Source organism: Amphiura filiformis, chromosome 8 (genome assembly GCF_039555335.1).
Source record: "Amphiura filiformis chromosome 8, Afil_fr2py, whole genome shotgun sequence".
Classification (NCBI taxonomy): domain Eukaryota; kingdom Metazoa; phylum Echinodermata; class Ophiuroidea; order Amphilepidida; family Amphiuridae; genus Amphiura; species Amphiura filiformis.
In genome coordinates, this window is record NC_092635.1 from 7,533,600 (window position 1) to 7,557,430 (window position 23,831).

General features: G+C 35.5%; 2 protein-coding genes across 2 annotated transcripts; one reads left to right on the plus strand and one right to left on the minus strand.

Annotated features, from left to right (window-relative positions):
* Positions 1-958: 958 nt before the first annotated feature.
* On the plus strand, positions 959-12,904 carry LOC140158570 (peroxisomal membrane protein 11B-like). The gene is given in 4 exon segments (XM_072181707.1): positions 959-1,103; positions 9,560-9,675; positions 12,152-12,265; positions 12,268-12,904. Coding segments are annotated over 4 exon segments (744 nt in total). The 5' UTR covers positions 959-1,038; the 3' UTR covers positions 12,717-12,904.
* A 7,848-nt stretch (positions 12,905-20,752) lies between these two features.
* LOC140158452 (uncharacterized) lies at positions 20,753-21,382 on the minus strand. Its single transcript, XM_072181546.1, has one exon. The coding sequence runs from the start codon at positions 21,380-21,382 to the stop codon at positions 20,753-20,755; it is 630 nt and encodes a 209-aa protein (XP_072037647.1).
* Between the last annotated feature and the right edge of the window lie 2,449 nt (positions 21,383-23,831).

Genomic DNA, 23,831 nt, shown 5'->3' on the forward strand with positions numbered 1-23,831 from the left:
ATTGGGAAATTTGATCAATATAACCTAATTTTAAAGGCAAAGTCCCCATTGGCATTGCCACACACACAAAATGGTAATTTTAAAACTGCAGCCAACGAGCTAATAGTTGAGACTTAGGACTGATATTTGATTTTCTTACAGGAAACATTCATATTGTCCCACTGCATTAATTTTATTCCTAAGTCTCGATGTTATGAATGTTAAATAATAGGATGAAAACACCAGATATTTGCACACAATTCCAATGCAAGGCATAATCAACTATACCACATGTGTACAAAAGCCAGACATACAAGGTCAGAAACCCCATTGGGTTGTGGGAATGTCTTTAAACATCCTCTGGGTTATTAATTAACAATCATGACAATGTAATGTTGATTTAAATCAGCTTAAAATGTCATGAATGTTTAATTTAGCCTATTTTAGCAGCTGTGTAAAACTGACAGTAGTAAGCTTAAATTTAAAAAAATATAGTGCTGATGAATGATGATGTGAGCTAGCAGCTGGCCATGGCATGCATCGATTCATGGAAGCTGAATTTAGCCCACAGAAACTTCAAGCATTTTCTCTCTATAAGTTTCAGCCATATTCGGTATTTCAGTTTAATTTATGATTCATGTAACATGGATAACTTTGTGCTACACCAGAATACCATACGTAAATGCATGCACGGCTGTCGAATTTTACTTGACAACGATAAACATCAATCAATTAACCTTTGACCTCTATGAACCTCTGATTGTTTACTTCCACAAAACTAAATTTGCATCAAAGAAAATTCCTTTTAAAAATAATTAATCTGCTTAAATTAGAAAAAAAAAATTAATGAACATATTATCAAATATTTATTAAATACTCAGTCTTAATGTTAAAAATATCTTGAAAGTACTTTTTGTAAATTTATTTTCACAATACCTCATTTGCCTGACACTCCCACAAGCCAAAGGTCATCCATGTGTAAGCTTACTGAACAGTGAACGAACAGTGAAAGGAAATGTCGAAACTCCGAGCCTAAATAGTTCTTTTAAACGCACCAAAATGGACATTGCAGCCAAAATAATCAAATTCAACAGTCAGACCAATGGAAGGGACAAAGTTTACAGGCAAGTTGTAAAAATAGGGCAAAATAGCCGAGGTTAAAAATAAAAGCAATGCATTTTATTATATTAATTATATAGGTATCCCACTACCCTAGCCCTAGAACTCTGGCCATAGTATCCGTTTTTACTTCCACTAGGGCCAGAGGCACTTACATTGAAAAAATTGTTGGGAATGCTTGAACGATCCAGTACAAAAAATGAAATCATTTCAATGCTTGATCGAACCAATACAAATGTGTGTCAGGTCACTAATTAAAGGAGTGTTTCGTGATCCTAGCATCCTCTTTTTATGACATTTTTCAGTACATATCCACGAAAAAAGCCTATTCCCAAAATTTCAGTTGATTCCGATTTTGCGTTTGCGAGTTATGCATGATTATGTGTATTACACTGCTCCATAGACAATGCGTTGTAATTTCGTTCTGGTGCACCAGAACGAAATTCAAATTTCACGATATCTTTGCAAAAGCGAATTAATCTGCAAGAAATATTTTGTACATAAACATTATGTAGCCAGAGGTTTCCAGTGATATAAAAATCTCAACTTTTTTGAGAAAAGTGGGGGATGAGGCTGTGGATCACGAAATGCCCCTTTAACATGATAAAACCCACTTGAGAATACACAATCGCCGGTCATTTCTAAAGATGCATTTATACTTTAATCGCTTTTGCAGAAACCTGAATCGCACGCATGATCAGTGTACTAAATCGCCGTCATATTTGCCTGCTGAGCATGCGCATGATTCGCTGTTTTTCAAAAGCGACACGTAGGCTATTATTGACACCCTCTGTTAACGACAAGGATTCATCTGATGATGAAGAACCCATGGGTATAAACACAGCTTTACACAATGACTAATTTACATAGGCACAAAAGACCGTGTTCATGTACCGTTACTCAGCCAAACATGGCAGAGTAGGTCCCGGATGACGGTACATGTTCCTATCTCAGTACGACGGCAACTTCGTGACCTCTTTTGTTCGATAGAAAATTTTTACGGGTTGGTGAACACGGGTTACGTAACTAAATGTTGAAAATTTGGCCGGCAAACATGTTTTAGCGAAATAGCTCCAGAAATGGGAGACACGGGTCGTTTTTGCTTAAATTGTGTACCATGATCACGGATAAGATACCAAACATTTGTGCAAAGAACAAAAAACGAATAAAAGTTGAATAATATTGAAAATAAAGAAGCTTGAACATGTCCAAAGTGGCCGGGAAAATGAGAAAAATTGCATGTCACGATCACCAAAATGGTTATATCTACAACTATGAGCAAACGCCGGTCTTATGCTTTTCTATAATGATAGATATTAACTATTATAGAAGATTTCTTTGAAACAAAACCAAAAGTAAACTCACTATTTGACGGTTTCGCCTATCATGGTCGATAGGCATCATCAGAATGATGGTTGCAGATCCATACTTCCGGTTGGACGTATCCCGACTGAAGAGGGTGTTTTATCAGCCAGGAGAGGATCATACACGTGACTAAGGAAGTGGGCCCCCTCGTCTCTGTTCATGACGTTCGGACCTCGTCTCCTGATCCAAATGGATTCTTTAATTCTTCTTGTATTAAGTTCAAGTTCAAGTTATTTTATTGACATCACCAAACAAATAGGTACAGTCAAGTTATACAAAAGATACACATATAGAAAATAATAAAGAGAATAAGTAAATTATAAAACTAAACTATTAAACATCTAGGTTACTACGTGCTTCAAAAGCAGAGTTTACAAAAGTAAGAACAGGTTTTGTATTGATATTGAACGTCATGAACAGAGACGAGGGGGCCCACTTCCTTAGTCACGTGTATGATCCTCTCCTGGCTGATAAAACACCCTCTTCAGTCGGGATACGTCCAACCGGAAGTATGGATCTGCAACCATCATTCTATATTTAGGTATGCCAGGTGAATTCAAATTTGCCATCAAACTGCATCATTTTATATATCAAATTAAAGCCCTTGAGTAAAGAAAGCCAACACTGAAAACCTTTTTGTCATAGCACTTTCCGTAGCAAAGTTACATCTTGTCAAAGATTGACTTTCATCAAAAAGATTCTGCTAGCAAAATTCCCCAAAACAGCATTACGGGGTGTTTCTAGATCTTTAGTCTCATGACGATAGCACCTTTTTTAATGGAACTGCTATCAAAATCTCTCTGAAATTCCATGTGCTAGTCTCTCATAACCAAAAAAAATCATTTGGGTCAAGTGAAGTATAGACAACATATTTATGAAGGTTTCCTTCTTAAAAAGCTTCTTTTTAATTTCAATGTAAATTTGTATTGCCGGTTTAGGCCATTTTGACTGACTAACAAATGTGTTAACTGAGGTTTCCCTGTGATACCTACTATATTATATTCATGTATTGCACATATTAAATATGATATAGAACACACTTACCGACAATGACCGACTCAATGGACTCAATCACTAAAATCTTTTCCAAGGTTCCTTTGACAGCTTAACCATCACGTATGTGCGCGACGTCAAGCCAGGCCCAGGGCTGTCAACTCTCACGCATTGGCCGTGAGTCTCACACATTGGCCTGGGTCAATTTCTCACGGTCTCACGCCAGGCAAGGTAGTATAATCTCACGCCTAGGTAGTAAATCTCACGCAAAAAGCTGGAAAATTAGTAAAATCTCACGCATCGTCATGAATAATTTGTTGCTCAATTGTCGTCAGCCTTCATTGTAGGCCCTATTACTGGGATGTCATTGCACTCGGCGCCCGGGAATTTTGAATATTGCGTGTTGAGAAACGGATGTTTTTATTCGTTTTTATGGTCACTACGAGTTTGTTTTAAATAAAACCATGTGATTCGTGCTAGATAATTATTTTTCTAACATACAGTAAAACCTCATAACGAAATCTGATACAAGAAAAACCCTGTTATAAAGAAGTATTTTTCCAGAACCAAATCTATACAACATTCTTTTGTTATTTATTGTTTTTACAACCCTGATATAACAAAATTATCAGAATATATTTCTCATATGGTCATTTTCACGGTAAAGGGTGTAACTTTTGATTTTTAGGGTCAAAATTTCAAACCACTTAAATATGTTTCTGTTTACTGTAATCATGCATAGAAGCAACTTAAATTCCAGTAAAATAGTGTTTCAAGGCTTAAACCTTTTGATTTCTGATAAAAAATTTGACATTTCCATAACATTTTGGTTAAAAAAAAAAAAAAAATGTATTTTACATAAGCTCAGAAAATTATGACATGAAAGCTGGAATACATGTGAAATCCCATTCCAAAGTAAGTCAACAGATATATAAGTTAAATTTTATACCATGTTTTGCTATGTTTGTAATTGCAATTTTGAAAATTTTTAACATCAAGGGTCATTTGCAATGGAAATTTCCCAACCTTAAACATATTTTTTAAGTTTTAATTGGGTTCCTAAAATAATTTAAATGTCTAACTTCATGTACAAATACTACTTGATGAAAGGAACCTCCCAGCCAAGTTTCACAGAAATTGGAGTTATTTTTAGAATTGGCAATTCAAGCGATTTGTGTTTCGGAGGCTTCAGTTAACAACACAGGTGATCATAAAAGTAAAATATTTGGCTAACTACTACAAGTTGACATGAAAAATAGGTAAAAAATATCACAATTACCAATTTTCATGCTTTGCTTCTAAGTATTGAATTTCAGTTGTGACAAAAATTAAATTATCACAGCAAGTCATTTTTTTTGTTTCGGAGGCTTCATGTTTACAATGGTTAAACATGGCAGAAGTAGTTTTTTTTAAAACAACACTGTTGGGATCATCTAAGCTGTTATTTTCTTGTGTGTATTGAATCAATGATTCTATGCGGCAGATATTGCAGATTTATAACATGATAATTTTTTCACCCATTTGTTAAGTATGGTGTTATTTGCATGTGAAGCCTCCGAAACGGGCTTTCTTGGATATCAGTATATTTTTCAAGCATTAACCATAATATCAATTTTTTTTTAAATTTATGACATTCTGCACATATCATGCAACAATTACAATGCAGATATCAATATGGAACATACCAATTTAGATATGCATAGATGATAATTAAGTTTACTGTTGTTTGGAGGCTTCATTTGTTTCGGAGGCTTCAATTGTTAACGGAAAGTTTGTATTGGGTCCCATTTTCAAGCGGTGATATATATCTCCATGATTTAAAACAAGTGACTTGAGGATCTACTTTGCTACATTTTGATAAATAGATTGGATGAGCTCTTTTATTTATATTTGCCCAAGCTTGCTGAACAGTTTGTTTCGGAGGCTTCAAAAAGTTAACGGAAAATCGGCTCTTTGAAGTCAAGATTTTATAAAAATTTTAAAAGCTTGCAAATCAACTAATTTTTGTTACCCATTTCAAGTTAAGATATCAACTGTTATGAATCAAGAAGAAGTGAAGAAATAACCAAGAATTATGAACCAAAGCTATACCCACAAAGTTTGTTAACAATTGTTAACGGAAAATGAAGCCTCGAAGCGACAAATATCGAAGTCCGGTTCTCAAAAATACAGGGCTGTTCACAATTAAATCTAATGTGGCAGTGTTTACTGAACATATGACCGTACTTTCAGGATAAGAAAAATTATCCATGAACTAACTGAAGAAAACACAGGGTTTTACAAAAATGTTACTGTTTTTTACAGTTTTTCAAAATGGCAATATTAGGTACATTTAAGCCTGCTAAAACTGAGCATAGTAACTCCGAAGATGATTATGCTACCCAAGGTAGCTGCTAACTAGATGACTTATGTGGCCAAAAATCATGGAATTCTGTGGCTTTATTAGAAAACTACGGATCAAAATGTTAAAAATCCAAAGTTACACCCTTTACCGTGAAAATGACCATATACAAGTTATATAATTATTTAAAATAATTTGTGGTGTTGTTTGTGTATTTGTGATGCTTTATAATGCAAAATATTTTTATGTATTTAATAAAATTGAACTTGAACTTGAAAATTTGGATATAAAGAACTAATTTCTCTGTCCCTGACATTGACAACTTCGTTATAATGAGTTTCCACTGTATAAGGAATAATGTTGTGATTGCCGGAAACTTCCTTTAAGTATTTCTTGGCCAAACTGGAACATGCGCGTTGCATCCATGTAGTGTACTAAGCATGTACGCAGTGTAAGGCGTGTGTATACTCTCTTCTGTACCGCGCTATATTCGTATGTGTTTATCGCGGAGCCACTAGCGTACACAGTGTTCCAGTTTGGCCAAGAAATACTTAATTTGATTATAGCTCATCAAGTATTGAAACCTTTAAAGCTGAATTTATACTTGATCGGCGAGCGATTGCGATGAAACGCTTTTGAAAAGCGATGAGCAATCGCCAAATATTTTGCGATGCATCGCTCGTTGCTTTTGCATAATACTTATCACGGTGATAGCGATTGCGGATGACAATTAAAATATTCTAAATCATGCCACAAAATACATTTTTAAAACATCAGTTGCTGTCAATAATTATTGCTTTGAATTAATTTAGCACCAAAAATTAATTGCAAAATAATAGATCCAGATGGTTGTCTTGTACATGTATATGATTGGTGATGCATTCACGTGTCAAGCGATATCGCAGGGAAGTTGAGATTTCTTCAACTTGCAAAAGCGACATCATTTTTGCCTCGGCGATTTGAATCGATTGATCGGCTTGAGTAAATAGAGCATGTGTGAAAATCGCTTTTCTGCAAAAGCCATCGTGTATAAATTCAGCTTTAGACTCACTGCACAAACTTCATGTAGAACTTCTCAACACCCACACATGCATGGCTTTAATGCTCTACATGTAGTAAGAGCCCAGCCAGAAATTGAGCAGAAGCAGAATTACTGAATTTACACTCGAGCGCCGAGCAATGCACCGCTTTTGAAAAGCGATTGGCAATCGCTGAATTTTGCGATGCATCGCCCGTCGTGTTTGCATTAAGCCGAATTTTATACTCGATCACTCTGCATGCTCTCCAAATTTAAACAACTGCTGTTCTTCTCTGACAAAAACTTTGGTGACACTGACAGTGACAGTGAATGAGCTATCAGTGTCACTGTACACTTGTGTCATGCTGTATATCCCCCGCTCAACACAAAAGTTGGTAACTACATGTTACCAAATCTTTCAAAAGACCCCTACACAGCCATTCCCATGGAATGGATGTGTACCAAAGCAAATCTCTGTTGTTTCAGCCAAGTCGGAGTCTATCTTGTTTACATTTCAGAACATGACTTTCTACACCAGTTGAGAGTTGTAAGCAAATTAATAGTCCCAACTTTTGGATAGTACAAAAAAATTATAAATCAACATTAAAGAAAATTGATCCCTAACTTAAACTTAGGGGCTGTGCAATAATTATTTTCCCCGGGGTAAAATTTTCAAACGGCTCGCCAAAAGATCGCTTGCCCCCCCCCCCTCTCGGCCCGCCAAAAAAATCGCACCCCCCCTCTCGGCCCGTAAAAAATCTTTGCCCCCCCCTTTGAACATGCCAATTTTTGGGATCCCAATTTGCAAACCTTAAATGGTCTAGATGTATGTTGTGGAGCAGCGAAGCAGGAAAATTTGCATATTTAAGCGTTTCCGTACTGTTTTCCTAAGCCTTTTAGAGCGTTTTATTAAAAGACGCCCCATGAATGTGTGCCAAAATCGCTTGCCCCCCCTCTCGCCTAGCCAAAAATTGCTTCCCCCCCTTTTGGCTGCCAAAATTTCTTGCCCCCCCAATTTTACCCTCTCCCCAGGGCCAATAATTATTGCACAGCCCCTTACCTATTTGCAGTATTTCCTTCTATTTTGAGGAGCCTTCTTAGTGTACATGCACAAAGGTATCCTGGTACAAACAAGTGTTTCCAATTTCTGCACACAGTTGTTGGTGCATGGAAAATACTGAATACACATTCACAAGCTAGGCTATCCCTCACATTATGCACACATGCATGCCTGGCAATACCAATTTTGTATTCAGTGGCATTTTAAGCCACACCCACCCACATGGCATCTTTCATTGAGAATCAGTCATGCATGCCAACCCACATGCTAAAATTTGTTCAGAGAACCAATGACCATGAGGCCACACATGGCATACATGTTTTAATATGTGTGGTGCAATATTATTGGCTGATATGTTTTGGCATATCATTAACCTGTATTGTTGAGCATAATCATGACAGGTCAACTACCTGTAGCAGTATCTTACACAGATATGACTTGTATGCACTGTATAATTTCTGCTGTGCATAGTGAAATGTGCACATTGCGTGAGGTACTGCTAAATGATCACTGACCATGCTGGCTAAAAATGCAACAGAGTTTCTGCACTTTTGCCCTGTTTTAATCAAAGTTCATGAGCAGAAATGGTAATTTAAAACAGGAATATATAAATAGAAACACAGCTGGTTAAGATAGGATTCAATGGTAAGTGGAATATGTGATATTTCTGAAGTAATAGTTTGGTGTACATTTTCACATGTGAATCTTTGTACTTCACAAGGATATTTCAAATGGGCTTTACTCAGTGTGAAATACCCCCTTGGCAATGATTTTTCATCAAATTGACCCGTTCTTCCTTTTTTTTCATGCAAAATCAAGGACAAACATTTTGGCAGAAAAAACACCTTTTTTTGCTGATGGTACTTGACGCTCCATCATCTAGAAACATTCAGCGAAGTAATATAACTTGCATACATTGTCAAGCTTTTATCTTCACTAAGGCTGGCATTTTCGGTCGGGTAAGCGGTTACCCGCCGAGATTACATTACCGGGTAGGAAATACCCTCCCGGGTACCGAAATTAAAAAAAATTTTTTTATTTTTTCGGTTTTGTAGTGTCCCTGGACCTAGACCTAAATGCTAGGATCATTCATGGTTGACCTAAAAAAAAAAAAAAAAAAAAAAAATTCAAGATATTTTGTTAGTTTTAATATGAAAATTGATCATTTGTATTCATGTCATAGTCTATTTTATGATTTCAAAATGCATTCAAATTCAATACATTTTGAAATCATTAATAGACTATGACATGAATACAAATTATCAATTTTCATATAAAAAATAACAAAATATCTTGAAATTTTTTTTTTTTTTTTTTTTTTTTAGGTCAACCATGAATGATCCTGGCATTTAGGTCTAGGTCCAGGGACACTACAAAACCTAAAAAATAAAACAAAAAAAAAAAAAATTTAATTTTTTTTTTTTTTTTTTTTTTTTATTGGTACCGGTTACCGCTTGAAAATTGCGGCGGTACCCGGTACAAAATTACCCGAAAATGCCAGGCCTAATCTTCACTCAGTCATGGTAAAAGGTGAGCGCACTAGTGTATAGACCAGAAGAGGACTTTCCCGTCTCGTATGTGACACCAACACACCTTGGTGACAATATTAGAATTGTTGATTGATTTGTTGGTTCTGTATTTTGTGTATTTAATGTTTTTCAATATGTTTATCTCCTCAATGCAGAACCTGTCAATATGGCTGTAAGTTGGTGTGGTGGTGCCTTCAACAAAATCAGCAAGATAAAGACCTTATCCGTAAACTCAAACTTGTAGAAAGCTCTATGAGCCTCACTAGAAAATGTAAGCATGAATTTTTATGCTGTTTTGTCTTATTCATTTTGTGTGAGTTTATTTGTGGTCTTATAAAGCAAAATCAGTCTCAAGTCGGGCATATTCAATTGTCAGATTTCTGCATGATTGTAAGGCATAAGTTGCAAAGCTACATAGCAATAAAACCCATAGAAATTGAACATTTAGTTCCAAAGATATGATGAACAGTTGTTTGTTTGTTTTTATTTGGCAAGATCATTAGAATACAAAAACAAATTATAGAGACAGAAAAATCATTACAAAGTACAACAATGTGACAAATTATTTAAAGCTTAAATTAATCAGCCACAAAGCCATTTAGGAACAGGGCACACGGACAAAAAAAAATGACAAGCCGGGATAACCCATTAAGCCCGCAGAAAAGGCAAGCTTATTTCCGATGGGGTCCCAAGAAAAGATGAGAGAACAAATGGGAAACCAAAAAAGTGCCTACACAGTGAAATCAGACATCTCTTGACTGAGAGAGTTGCTGGCTAGATGTTGTTTGACACTTTGTTTAAATGCAGACTTGGTAGGCAATCCCTTGATGTTTGATGGGAGATCATTCCAGTCCAAAATGGCTTTGTAGTAGAATGTGTTTGAAGCAATACCTTTTACCCTAGGAACAATGAAATTGGATTCACTTGGAAGTGTTTCCAAAACAAAAGACAGCAAAAGAAATTATTACCACTGTTTGGCTGTATCTGAAAATCAATATTTCCGACTTCAAGTGGTTTTGCTTGATCACGTCACATTTTTATATGATCATTGTAATGAAAATTTGTGCAATTATAATTGAGGATGCTAGTTCTAAAAGGGGGTTAAATCACAAAATTATGAAAATGGCAGTAGAAAGTTCTGCTACAAGAAGGCTAGCCTATCTACACCCTCTGTGCAAGTTTCATAGTGAAGTAGTGTAGTAGAGCATTGACCTCCTTGCATTGAAACTATGTGGACATTGAATACAACTTTCTTATCTTGAAATGCACTTAATATGAGTGTGACTAAATGTTTAGAACTAGCAATTTAATGATAAAAATGTGGTTCATAAACCACTAGTTCTGCTGCCCATCATTTTCACAGGGAGGGTTGTGCAGGGGTAGACATAAGGAGCAATAATCAGCTGGCCTTTGGGCTAGCTGGGGAGGTTTTGGGCTGGACCAAAGGCAAATACACTGGCCCAGATTATACTTCATTGTGTTATTGTAACATGTCATAAATTCATAATTATGCCAAAATTCCGACTGGCCCACTAGGCCCTCCAGATGGAAAATCTCCTGGCCCGACAAGGAAACTCTACTGGCCAGGGCCCATGGCTAAATAAAAGCAACCCCTGGTTGATTTTGATGGGAATAGAAGGTTGTTCTCAAACTACATGTACTAGGCCTCCTGCCAGTTTTAATACATTTTTCCAAAGTTATGTTTACTGTTGCTTGAGACACTGGGCCAGGGCTCCAGCTGGATTAGGCTTGATAATGAAATTTATTCCATCCTCTCATCATATTCTTGATTCACTTGGAACTGATGTTTTACAAAAGTCTGATAATCTATATGCACTTGTATTAATCCTGGGGCATTAATGAAAAATTCCACATGATTTCTAACTTCTTTAAAGGAGGATTTCGTGATCCTAGCATCCTCTTTAGATATCCAAGAAAAAAGCTTATTCCCAAAATTTCATTATACATGACGGCCACTGTTGTAATTTTGTTCTGGTATACCAGAACAAAATTCAAATTTCACAATATCTTTGCTAAACGAATTATTCAGCAAGTAATTTTTGGTACATAAACATTATGTAGCCATATGTTTCCAGTGGTATAACTTTTTTTGAGAAAAGGGGGGGATGAGGCTGTGGATCACGAAGTGCCCTTATAAGATATTCAAAACATCTTTTAAATGCAGCACTTTGGAATGGTGCAATGTGAATGTTTACCTATAAATAAGGAATACCGATAATGAAAAGCAACCTTGTCCCTTTTTTTAGGTATCAATTGACCTTTTCGGTAAATCCCATAAGCCTTTGCGAGTACACCTAAGAACTTCGTCATTCTGCGTCACGCCGCTCTCTGCGCCGATCTTTATCGTTTATCGACCATCGTTACTGCGCATTGCATGTCGGCGTGACGTAAAATGACGAGTTCTCAGGTGTACTCGCAAAGGGTTATGGGATTTACCGAAAAGGTCAATTGGAAACTAATGATCCGTTTCCATTAAGTTTTTGGCATTATCCCCCACCCGAGACATATCATGCACATGGGATGGAAATTACACCCCCTTACATATAAAGCCTTGGGTGTTTCCTTTATAACCCATATCATCTTTGTGTGTGTTAGCTTTATTTATCTCAATTTTTGAGTGCAAATACTGCTAGGTCATGCTCCCCTCTGATCATGCTCTCCCTACTTGAAATCTAAATACATTGTAATAATAAATCAATTAAATTTTGTTGTTTATTTTCTTACAGGGCTGCGTTTGGGAAAGAGTCTTGACTTTGTCCAGGCGGCTCTAAAGACCATCCACCTTCCAGATGTCTTCATGCGGGTCACCATAACTCTGTCCAAACTCAACCAAGCTCTCTACCTCTTCTTGATCACATCATATTAGCAAATCGAATTGGCATAATATCCATTGACAACAAATACTTCTCCAGTCTATCCAACCGGTTCTGGCTCACTACGATCATTCTTGGCCTTGCCCGGGACATCTATGAACTTGCTGTGCTTCTCGAAGATACTGCAAGACAAAATCGTCTAATCGAAAAGGAAAAGCAACTAGAACAAAAAAGCAATGGAGAAGTAATAGGAGTTACAAATCCTAGTCAAATAAAATATGGTGATTTGGTTGAATGTGTGAGAGAAAACCCACAGGTTATGTTAGATACTCTCAAGAATGGTAGCGATATATTTCTGCCACTGCAAGGTTTGGGATATCTAAGTATTTCTCCAGGGGTTGTTGGACTCTGTGGACTCATTAGTTCTTTAGTAGGGGTAGTTACTGTGTGGAATTCAAAGCTCAAGCTGTCCCCTTGAAGTGATAGTTGAGCCACAAAGAAACTCCCAACTCCTTTTTAAGAACTATTTTCCTCAGCTCCTAATGTAAAACCTTGTCTTCAAGCATATACAGTGTTTTTGATGAAAGCTAGATTAATATGAAATAGCCGTAAATATGCCAATAAATAGATTAGTCTTACAATAGTACTTGTTATTATGTGCTTAAGGTTAGCGAAAGGTTTTTCATGCGCTTGATTTCAGAGGCGTAAGTTCATAACAGAAACAGCCATGCAGAAAATGAACAAGCGTGCGGGAGGTATAAGCCTACTTTAATAATTATAATAGAATATCGATCCACGGTCAAGACATGAAACTTGGCTCAGCTCGTCCCGGAGCTCGTGATGCGGGGGGGGCACAAGCCATTTTCGGCAATTTTCATGAGGATTTTATAAATTTTAAAATCGATTGGGGGCACTTCCTCTGGCCCCTATGCCCGCCCCATGAAGATATGCCACCGTCTAGAAAATGTGTTGATAGAGCTTTGATATCTTATAGATGAAATAAATAAATAACATCAACAACAACATCACAAAGCAATTATTTGTAAATCGAATTTGGGAATATTCAACAAGACAGACTTAGCAGGCCTACTAATTTCTGAATTATATAAAGTGAAAAACAATCAATCACTGTAGTCAGCGAATCAATCAAATAAACAAAAACTATAAAAGAAAGGAGCAAGAAAGAATAAAGAAATAGTGAATAAAAAAAAAAGAAAGAAAGAAAAAAAGAAATGAAAAAAGAAAAGGAGAAAGCAAAGAGGGAAGAACAGAAGTAAAAATGAGAAAAGAGGAAAAAAAACCGAAATTTCAGTCACACGGGGACTCGAACCCACAAAAATTAATCATAATAGATTCAAAGTCCAACGCTCTATCCGCTCGCCACACATCGGCTAACGCATAATTGATTTTCCTCGAAGGGATATATAATTATAATTTGACGCAATGACGTGATTACAATTGCGTCCGCATAATGGCTCTTAGAATAAACATGCATGTCGGCGCTGAAATTTTGGACGAACCCGATGGAGAAAAACCTCGTTTTTTGCAAAACTAGCTTCAATTTGGAGTGAAAATCAAATGGAATAGCAATTGGCAGAATGTTGAGAAATAATGTAGGTATTCAGATGTCTAAATTAACGTCCTGTAATCAAGATATCGATAATTTCACAAACCAGCTTTTTCTCAAGCAAATTCTCCAAAATTTCCACCCAAAAGCGGGCTTTTAAAATTTAATCGGTACTGTATTTGGTTCTTCCCCATGGCAACATTATTTCTTTGATCGATTTGTAGTACAATACGAAAAAGAAGAAAACAATCACTCGGCGTGGATTTATACTGGGCGCACATTTGAAAAAAAACGTCATGGAGCGTGTTTTTGATCTTGTGAACATGGTGCGTAAAAATGGCTTTACACGAAGGATTTTCAAATTTATTCTAAAAATTTGTATATAACACACACAAAAATGTTAAGCTACATCCAATGCACCAACATTTCACTCGCTCGATATTTGATTACTGAGAAAACTCTGTTTTAGAGAACAACTTTATACGTCTTTTATACGTTTTATCGTTTCTTCAGTATAACCTTAATGCTTGTATCAGTAATTTATTTGCTATAAAAACTCCATAATGTCATAATTTTGTTTCGTTTATGATGGGGCACCTGGATTAATTTAGCTTTATCAAAAACACACTATATGCGTGTCGACAAGATTTTGCGGTATGTGCAGAAAGGAAAACTATCAATTATAACTATTTTTTTAAATAAACAAATTTGATTCCATATTTTCAAGCATGTATAATTATAATTTGTCATTCAAATTGTCAGAACTCAATTTGAATTTCATTCACTTACAGTTTGAGTGACAGATCAGAAGGTCTGAAAACAGATCTGAAAAGCTCTTGAATTTGGAAAGCTCCTATACGGTACTTTTTTACAGACTGAGCAAGTGAAGAAAAAGAGCTTAAAATTAAAATTAAAGTCTGAATTCAGATATAAATCGGCTTACAGTAATAATTATGAGTTTTGAATAAGGATCTGCAGCTGAAATTCAATACCATCAACATATGACAAGAAATCAAGGTTTTAATTTAATAGATGGGCCCATTAAGGTTTGGTCCCGTTGGAGAGTACTCGTTCTAATACAGGTCTTTTCAAGAAATTAAGATTGTACAAACTTTTTTTTTATACCAGCAACTACAGGATAATGAGATCTATGAATCAAAGACCATCACATTGGATTCTGTTACTGTCAATCATTCACTATGATAAGGTTGCTGGAAAACACTTAGTTATGTTCCGCTATGTTCAAGCACAAAAACGCTGTGCAATTATATGTAACCTATAAAAATAATATGTTAGTAATAGGTAAAGGTTTTTAACATAATCTCACTTTGTACATGTATATGGTCATTTTCACAGTAAAGGGTGTAACTTTTGATTTTTAGGGTCAAAATTTCAAACCACTTAAATATGTTTCTGTTTACTGTAATCATGCATAGAAGCAACTTAAATTCCAGTAAAATAATGTTTCAAGGCTTAAACCTTTTGATTTCTGATAAAAAATTTAACATTTCCATAACATTTTGGTTAAAATCTAAGAAAAAATGTATTTTACATAAGCTCAGAAAATTATGACATGAAAGCTGGAATACATGTGAAATCCCATTCCAAAGTAAGTCAACAGATATAAGTTAAATTTTATACCATGTTTCGCTATGTTTGTAATTGTAATTTTGAAAATTTTTAACATCAAGGGTCATTTGCAATGGAAATTTCCCAACCTTAAACATATTTTTTAAGTTTTAATTGGGTTCCTAAAATAATTTAAATGTCTAACTTCATGTACAAATACTACTTGATGAAAGGAACCTCCCAGCCAAGTTTCACAGAAATTGGAATTATGTTTTAGAATTGACAATTCAAGTGATTAGTGTATAGGAGGCTTCAGATAACAACACAGGTGATCATAAAAGTAAAATATTTGGCTAACTACTACAAGTTGACATGAAAAAATAGGTAAAAAATATCACAATTACCAATTTTCATGCTTTGCTTTAAGTATTGAATTTCAGTTGTGACAAAAATTAAATTATCACAGCAAGTCATTTTTTTGTTTCGGAGGCTTCATGTTAACAATTGTTAAACATTGCAGAAGTAGTTTTTTGAAAACAACACACTTGGGATCATCTAAGCTGTTATTTTCTTGTGTGTATTGAATCAATGATTCTATGCGGCAGATATTGTAGATTTATAACATGGTAATTTTTTCACCCATTTGTTAAGTATGGTGTTATTTGCATGTGAAGCCTCCGAAACAGGCTTTCTTGGATATCAGTATATTTTTCAAGCATTAACCATAATATCAATTTTTTTTTTAATTTATGACATTCTGCACATATCTTGCAACAATTACAATGCAGATATCAATATGGAACATACCAGTTTAGATATGCATAGATGATAATTAAGCTTACTGTTGTTTAGGAGGCTTCATTTGTTTCGGAGGCTTCAATTGTTAACGGAAAGTTTGTATTGGGTCCCATTTTCAAACGGTGATATATATCTCCATGATTTAAAAACAAGTGACTTGAGGATCTACTTTGCTACATTTTGATAAATAGATTGGATGAGCTCTTTAATTTATATTTGCCCAAGCTTGCTGAACAGTTTGTTTCGGAGGCTTCAAAAAAGTTAACGGAAAATCGGCTCTTTGAAGTCAAGATTTTATAAAATTTTTAAAAGCTTGCAAATCAACTAATTTTTGTTACCCATTTCAAGTTAAGATATCAACTGTTATGAATCAAGAAGAAGTGAAGAAATAACCAAGAATTATGAACCAAAGCTATACCCACAAAGTTTGTTAACAATTGTTAACGGAAAATGAAGCCTCCGAAACGACAAATATCGAAGTCCGGTTCTCAAAAATACAGGGCTGTTCACAATTAAATCTAATCTGGCAGTGTTTACTGAACATATGACCGTACTTTCAGGATAAGAAAAATTATCCATGAACTAACTGAAGAAAACACAGGGTTTTACAAAAATGTTACTGTTTTTTACAGTTTTTCAAAATGGCAATATTAGGTACATTTAAGCCTGCTAAAACTGAACGCAGTAACTCCCGAAGATGATTATGCTACCCAAGGTAGCTGCTAACTAGATGACTTATGTGGCCAAAAATCATGGAATTCTGTGGCTTTATTAGAAAACTACGGATCAAAATGTTAAAAATCCAAAGTTACACCCTTTACCGTGAAAATGACCATATTCAAGTACAAATATACAATGCTGTGATATATATGTAATTGACAGAAAAAAACCCTGTTCTAGGAATCTAGGGGCAGACAGACTTCGCAAGTAAGGTCTGACAGTCAGGATTTCCATTTTCTAGAAACTTTAAAATCTTTTAAAACATTTTTAGAAACAGAGAAAAAAAGAAATTCTGATTTTTTTTTTCCAAAACATTTCTGTCAAAATCAACCCACTGCCGGTTTTTTAACAGCTCTTTTTAATTTAATACATAAAAATTAAAAAGTCTGAGTCGGTCAAACCCATAGAACAGGGTTTTTTCTGTAGCCTAATAAATATGTTTTATATAATGTAAACATAGCTAGAGGGTTTTTTGGCATGTCCTCAATGATGTTAAATTTGAAAACAAAGTCTTGAATGGTTTTGTATTCAATTAGAACAGCACGGATCCCATCAAGTACCATCTATTGAAGATCTGTGACAAAATATTGTGTATTTGGTGAGTGACCCATATTGTTCAATTCAATGGATATATGGTCGCATGTCATGAATTGGTCATCTTTTGTGTAACATATTGTTTTATGATAAAAATATCACCAATCTTGATTCACTTCAACACAACTTTTAATGAATACATTTTAGACCATTAAAAGTATACATTTCTGGAAAGCTTATATTACAAGGATGCCAAATCAACAAAGTATAATATCATAATACAGGGTGGGTAAGAAATATACAGGGTGGAACATCAACAAAATTAGCATCTTTCGTGTCATGGTAAACCCCATGTAGTTTCTTTTTCTGAAAGCTATGTAGCTCAAAATAAATATGGATTCAGAAAGACATTGCATGGGCCCTTCCAACAAATTAGGAAGAAAGAGTTTGGTATCCCTTGCGTTAAACATACAGGGTGGTCAAAAATTGAAAAATAATTTTACAATTTGTATGACATTATCAATCAAAACTTTTTTCCTCCATGTCTGGCACTAAAACTAATAGCATAATTGAATTCCTCATCAAATTTCCTTAAAAATATGTGTACTTTTGAATAAGCAGGGTGACTCGGGCAAGAGATAGGCCATTTAGAAATGTCGGAGCATTACGCATTACACACTTTGTACAGTAACATATAGGGAAAACTGTCTTAATTAGTATTTAATTAGGCAATTAATTAATTACATCTTTTGTTACAGTTGATCTACTCTAAGGTAGATTAACAATCCAGGATGATATATGTGCAATTTGGTGTCCATGCTAGTTGTACTTTTTAAGATACAAAGGTTTGAAGTTTGCCATATTTTCACAATTTTGTGTACAACCCTATGGGGCTCACCCGCCCCGGCTCACCCGCCCCAGCTCCTCCATTGACTCATCTTACATATTGAAGTATACATTTCAAAGTAGTTGTTCAATTGACTTGGGTTTTTTTGCATTTGACAAAGAACATAATTATCTACAAAATGACACCAAACTTTCTAAAATAGGTTGAAGTGGGAAGAAAGCATTTTCATGTTACGGCTCCTCCATTTTTGGGTGACCTATTTGTAACATGCGACCATATGGTACAGTGGAAACTCGTTATCACGAGATCGCCGGGTCGGCATGTTTAGCTCAGATTAAGCTGAGTTCGTTTTAAAAGTCAGGTACAAAATATGTGTCGGAAGACTGCATGTGTTTAAGCCTAATGTCGGCTCAGTGGGCTGTACAAGCAAAACTTCACACTGGTCATGATGCAGTCATGTCTACAGTAGAATTCATCTCGACCTTTGCAGGACTTAACCCCATTAAAAGCTATTAAACCAAGATAACACTCATTGAAACAGCTCAACTGATTAAATCGGATCTTCTCTGGTTGTGCACAAGTGTCTGTTTTCATGTGCGATATCGCAATAAAGCTGGTATTCATAGCTTCAGTTGGGTAACCGATTATAAAGGAAACGAAAGGAAACAATGATATGTATACCTCTGTTCACTTAAATGAGACAATGGCGTGCTTTTTGTAAACCAGCATTCTTGAAAATGAGCAACATAATGATTGTTGACTTAACACGGTTTGGAAATAATTTCTTCATATTTTTGGTGTTATCTGTCGTTTACATATCCTTCCTAAAACACACAAGTTCGACCCTCTCCAAACACCTAAATTAGCTAAAAATTTAGGACATGTTACAAAACTATATTGTCTAGAATTTTAGAAGAGTACTTTTAATATTGGCCGGTTATTTTTCACACAGCGACGTTAACTAGTCATATCCCCATACTTTTAACGAGGGCTATTTGTAGAGGTCACGCGTCAATGGGAAAGAGCACTGTGTATTGTGTATAGGAAAACGGACAGTAACTGCAGTATGTCGAGTCTGCATAGCCGTCGTCATTATTTTATACTAGATTTGCAGCCTCCGAGCAATGTCACAGTTCGAAATTCCCTCAATCGGTATGATAGGCTAATAATTGTTTTTGATTTTCGGAAAGAGGCATTTTTCTCACAGCTTTCTGATGAAATTCAGATGATTTTCTCAAGCTGATTATCGTAAACAAATAGGCCTAAAACAATTATACGGCGATATCGGGATTTCCCCTACTTCCAGCAGCTAGTAAACATGCCTGGAAGGGTTTCCCACTTTCCATCCAAGGGCGGACTTCCGCGTTTGCGATTGGATAGTCTGATATGTCGTCAGCAATAATTGGCCTTATATGGCAAATTTCGTCATGACTTGATTTTATAACATCTAAAAATAGGAAAGGAATCCTCATTTGCCGCTGAAGTGATGTCTGGAGCGAGTATTTTGACAACTTCTCACATGATTTACATCATAAATTTACCTTGGGAAATTAGCTCGTTTTATCCATCATAAAAACAATAGAAAACAAAAGCTTTGACTGACAGCAAATGCTCAGTATATGGATTTCGTGTTATTTACCTCAGTATTAAACAGTTTATTTTGTACAGTAAATAATAGAGGAAAATCGGGACCACAAGTTTCTGTTCGTAGTAAGCGGTTTCTCGCATTAAGCGATCTCGTATTAACGAGTTTCCACTGTATATGTATTTTATAATATATTAACGTTGTCATGGTAAATTTAGTAGTAATATCAGTTATCATAAATTATTTCCACCAACTTTGAGCCCTTCTGAGCATCTCTACCATAAATTTTGGTTTGACTTTTGATGTATTTTTATGTAATATGGAAGTCAATAAAGTTCAAAGTTCATTTTGAAATGTTGATTTTTGAGATTTTTGGTGCAACTTTACTTACCAAATTCAAGCTTTCAGTATTTGTATACTAGTATATTTTTACATATCAATTAATGCTTATGATTTTGTTTGTAATTTTAAGCATTCTGTGTAAAGAAATCATGCAAAATCTTAAAATGTATATTTAATTTTCAAAGTATATGATATGATTTTATTGGCACAAAATCGCGGCCCGGAGGCCGAATTACATTGTACACAAAGTAAAGCAAAAACAACAATGAGAATTTAAGCAATATATATATATAACAACATAATAAATAAATATAAACAACAAATGAGGTCAGAACTCAAGGCAGCAAAAAAGAAACAGGATACACAGCAAAGTAATGCAAGGGATGAACCAGAATTAGGATGGGTTGCTGTTTAGCAGCCTAACAAAGTAAGGAACTGGACTCCTAGCAAACCTGTCCGTGCAGGGCACGGAGTTGGGAAAGATTGGCATTGTTTCTTAATTGTCTACAATGAGCCTGACCTCTGCTGGGAGGAAGCAACTTGGTGGTCCGATCACACTTGGACAATGTACTGAGCAAATTTAAGGCAATGTTGCTCCCTCCTATCAGACAGCTTATCAAGGTTACACACAACAAGAGCATTGTCATAAGATACATAATTGGACCCAAGGATAATTCTCAGAGCTCTTTTCTGGATGTTCTCAAGCTTGATGGCCTGCTTGGAAGTGAGAGTGGAGTGCCAAATGACATCGGAATATTCAACCAGGGGTCTAATATATCCTCTGTAAATGGTCACTAACTCGGATGTATTGAACCCAAACTTCTTAAGAGAACGAAGCATGAATAGCCTTCTATTTGAATTCTTCCACATGTGGTCAACTTGACCATCCCATTTGAGGTCAGTCTGGAGCCAAACACCCAACACTTTGGCAGAAGACACAAAAGAGAGAGGAGTGGGACCAATTTTTAAGTCTGGCTGAGGAGGAGAATCTGTCTTGAAACAAATTTGCATAGCTTGACACTTGGCAGGATTAAGTTTGAGTTGATTATCTACTGACCACTTCAGGAAGTCATCAAGATCGGTCTGCAAATTGCTAGTCACACTAGAGGAACGGTTTTCAGCGAAGGTGAGGTCGTCAACATATTTCCAATAGTGTGACCTGCAGTCGCCAGCCAGCGTCATTGATGACTGCCTGAAAAGTTATGGGCCCAAGTTTTGTTCCCTGTGGAACACCAGCGCTAAGAGGAAGGTAAGCGGACAAAGTTTGATTGTAACGCACGCATTGGCGACGGTTGTCCAAAAAACTACAAATCCAAGTTGTTCCTGTTTTAGTTTTGTTATAATGTAGAATGTTTTATGTTAAAAATTATAATACAAATTTTGAATTAATGTGCAATTGGTGTACAATTTTTTAAACATCAGCCACTTATTGTTCCAATTATGTAATTAAAAATAATTCTATGTGGAAAGGTGGCTAATTGATAACATTCAGCTATACATATATGAGAAACTATTATAACAAACTATGCCCCAATACAAAATCTTGCTTCTCAGGTGGACTTCAACCTACAGGGTACCCACAAAGTAAATCTTCCCTGAAGACATTTTGATATAATCCAAAAACCAATCATCATTTCTCTTGTTTAGGTTGTTTTAAAGTTTGGAACACAGACTGATAAGTTATGCATCCAGTGAGTGGGTTTTTGTTGTTACCATTTATCATCTTCACTGAGAAATATACATCTATGATACTTTTGGCCATAAAAAAAAAAAAAATTGAATAAACATTTTGGAATTATGGAAAATGCTCATTTTTGGCCCAAAGTCCCATATTACTGTTTTTTGGCTCACTTGTTTTTCGTGCATCCTACCAAAATAATTTTTGGGCAAATAATTTTTTTTATAAATTTTACAAACTAGATAAAAATATCTAGGAGAAGTTTTTCATTTTTTGAATTTCGACTAATTTTGAGAAATTTGCACCAAAAATGGTAAAAAATGCTGAATTTTCAAAAAAATCATAAAGAAGGCTATTTTCGCCCAAATTTCAAATATTTTTGGTGAAGTTGGTAAAAATTCAAAAAAATAAAAAACTGCTCCTAGATATTTTTATCTAGTTTTTAAAAATTAATAAAAAAAAACCCAGTTTTTTTGGATTTTGGGCCAAAAATTTGCATTTTGGCTCAAATTTGACCTCACAGATGAACTTATCAAGTCTTTGCCATTCTAAATATGTATACTTTTATATACATTAAACCAACAATTTAGCAGTTATGAGGCCCGAAAGTTTCCATAATTCCAGGGTTCAGACCAACCTTAAGTGGTCTCGACCAAATAGTGATGCATGCATAAAAAGTCTTATGTATTTATATCTTTCGAGATTCTTGAAGCAAATTTGTGGCCACTATTCACACTTCTTACTTGAAATTTCTTAAGAGCTACAATCATGGGGAAAATGTTGACACACTTTGACTGTCGTTTGAGGGATCTCTGCCCCCACTTTCCCAATTCATTGTTGGACAAAGCCATGATGTTGGCAAGTCTGAGACCCTCCAACATTGAAAGACAAAGATGGGGAGTGTGAAAGGGTGAGATACAACGGGGAGTCTGTACTTCACATATATTGCATGCCTATTTCACTCGCCTCCCATTTTGATAGTGCACACATTTCAATTGTTTAGTACAAGTGTGCCAACAATTTTTTCCAGGATTGTAGGAACTTGCTTTATGTGCAATGATTGTAAATTTATACAATGTAAAATGGCATACCAGTTTAAAATAATGTGAAATATGTATGTGTATTTTGTATGTTACATGTTAAAAAAATTACATCATGTATAGAACCAAAGAATCAACTATTTTGGCCCAATGATACACCCAGATCTAGATGAGGGGTGATATTATACCAATCATTCAAGACCATATTTATTTATTGCTTTAAAAACCAATAGACCATCATGCTGGTCTATATATGTGTACTTCTAATTTGGATTTGTAAAAACCCATAGACCATCATGGTCTATATACTGTCAAAGTTACCTAATAATCGGATTAAGTACCAGACCATAGATGAATACAATTCTTGAATATCGCCCTGCACTACAAGCAGATGCACTCATCACCCACTCTTTTCAATGATACAACTGCAAGTGATAAACATTTCTTTGACATCTATGGTTCAATGCAAAGGTACCATGTGAATGTTGTAGTGCAGGGCAATCTATTCAAAATTTGTATTCATCTATTGCTATGGTAATTAATCCGGTTACATCATCACTTTGACAGTGTATACTTAAACTAATTTGTATTTGGATAATAATATTCATACATGCAGGGCTGTCAACTTTTTGGAATTGCTTGGCGCGAGACACTGTCGAACAGAGGCGTACCAGAGTGGAATTACTTTTTGCTGACTACTATGTTCATTTTGACCCATGATTATTTGAGCCATGGCGCTCGAGAATCTAAAAAGTGTGTGTGTGGGGGGGGTGGTAGGGACAACAAATGATTTTTACGATGTGTGAAATTTTAGTCATTTGACGGCTCTTTGCGTGAAATTTACTACCTAGGTGTGAGATTATACTACCTTGGTGTGAGACCGTGAGAAAATGATCAAATGCGTGAGACTCAC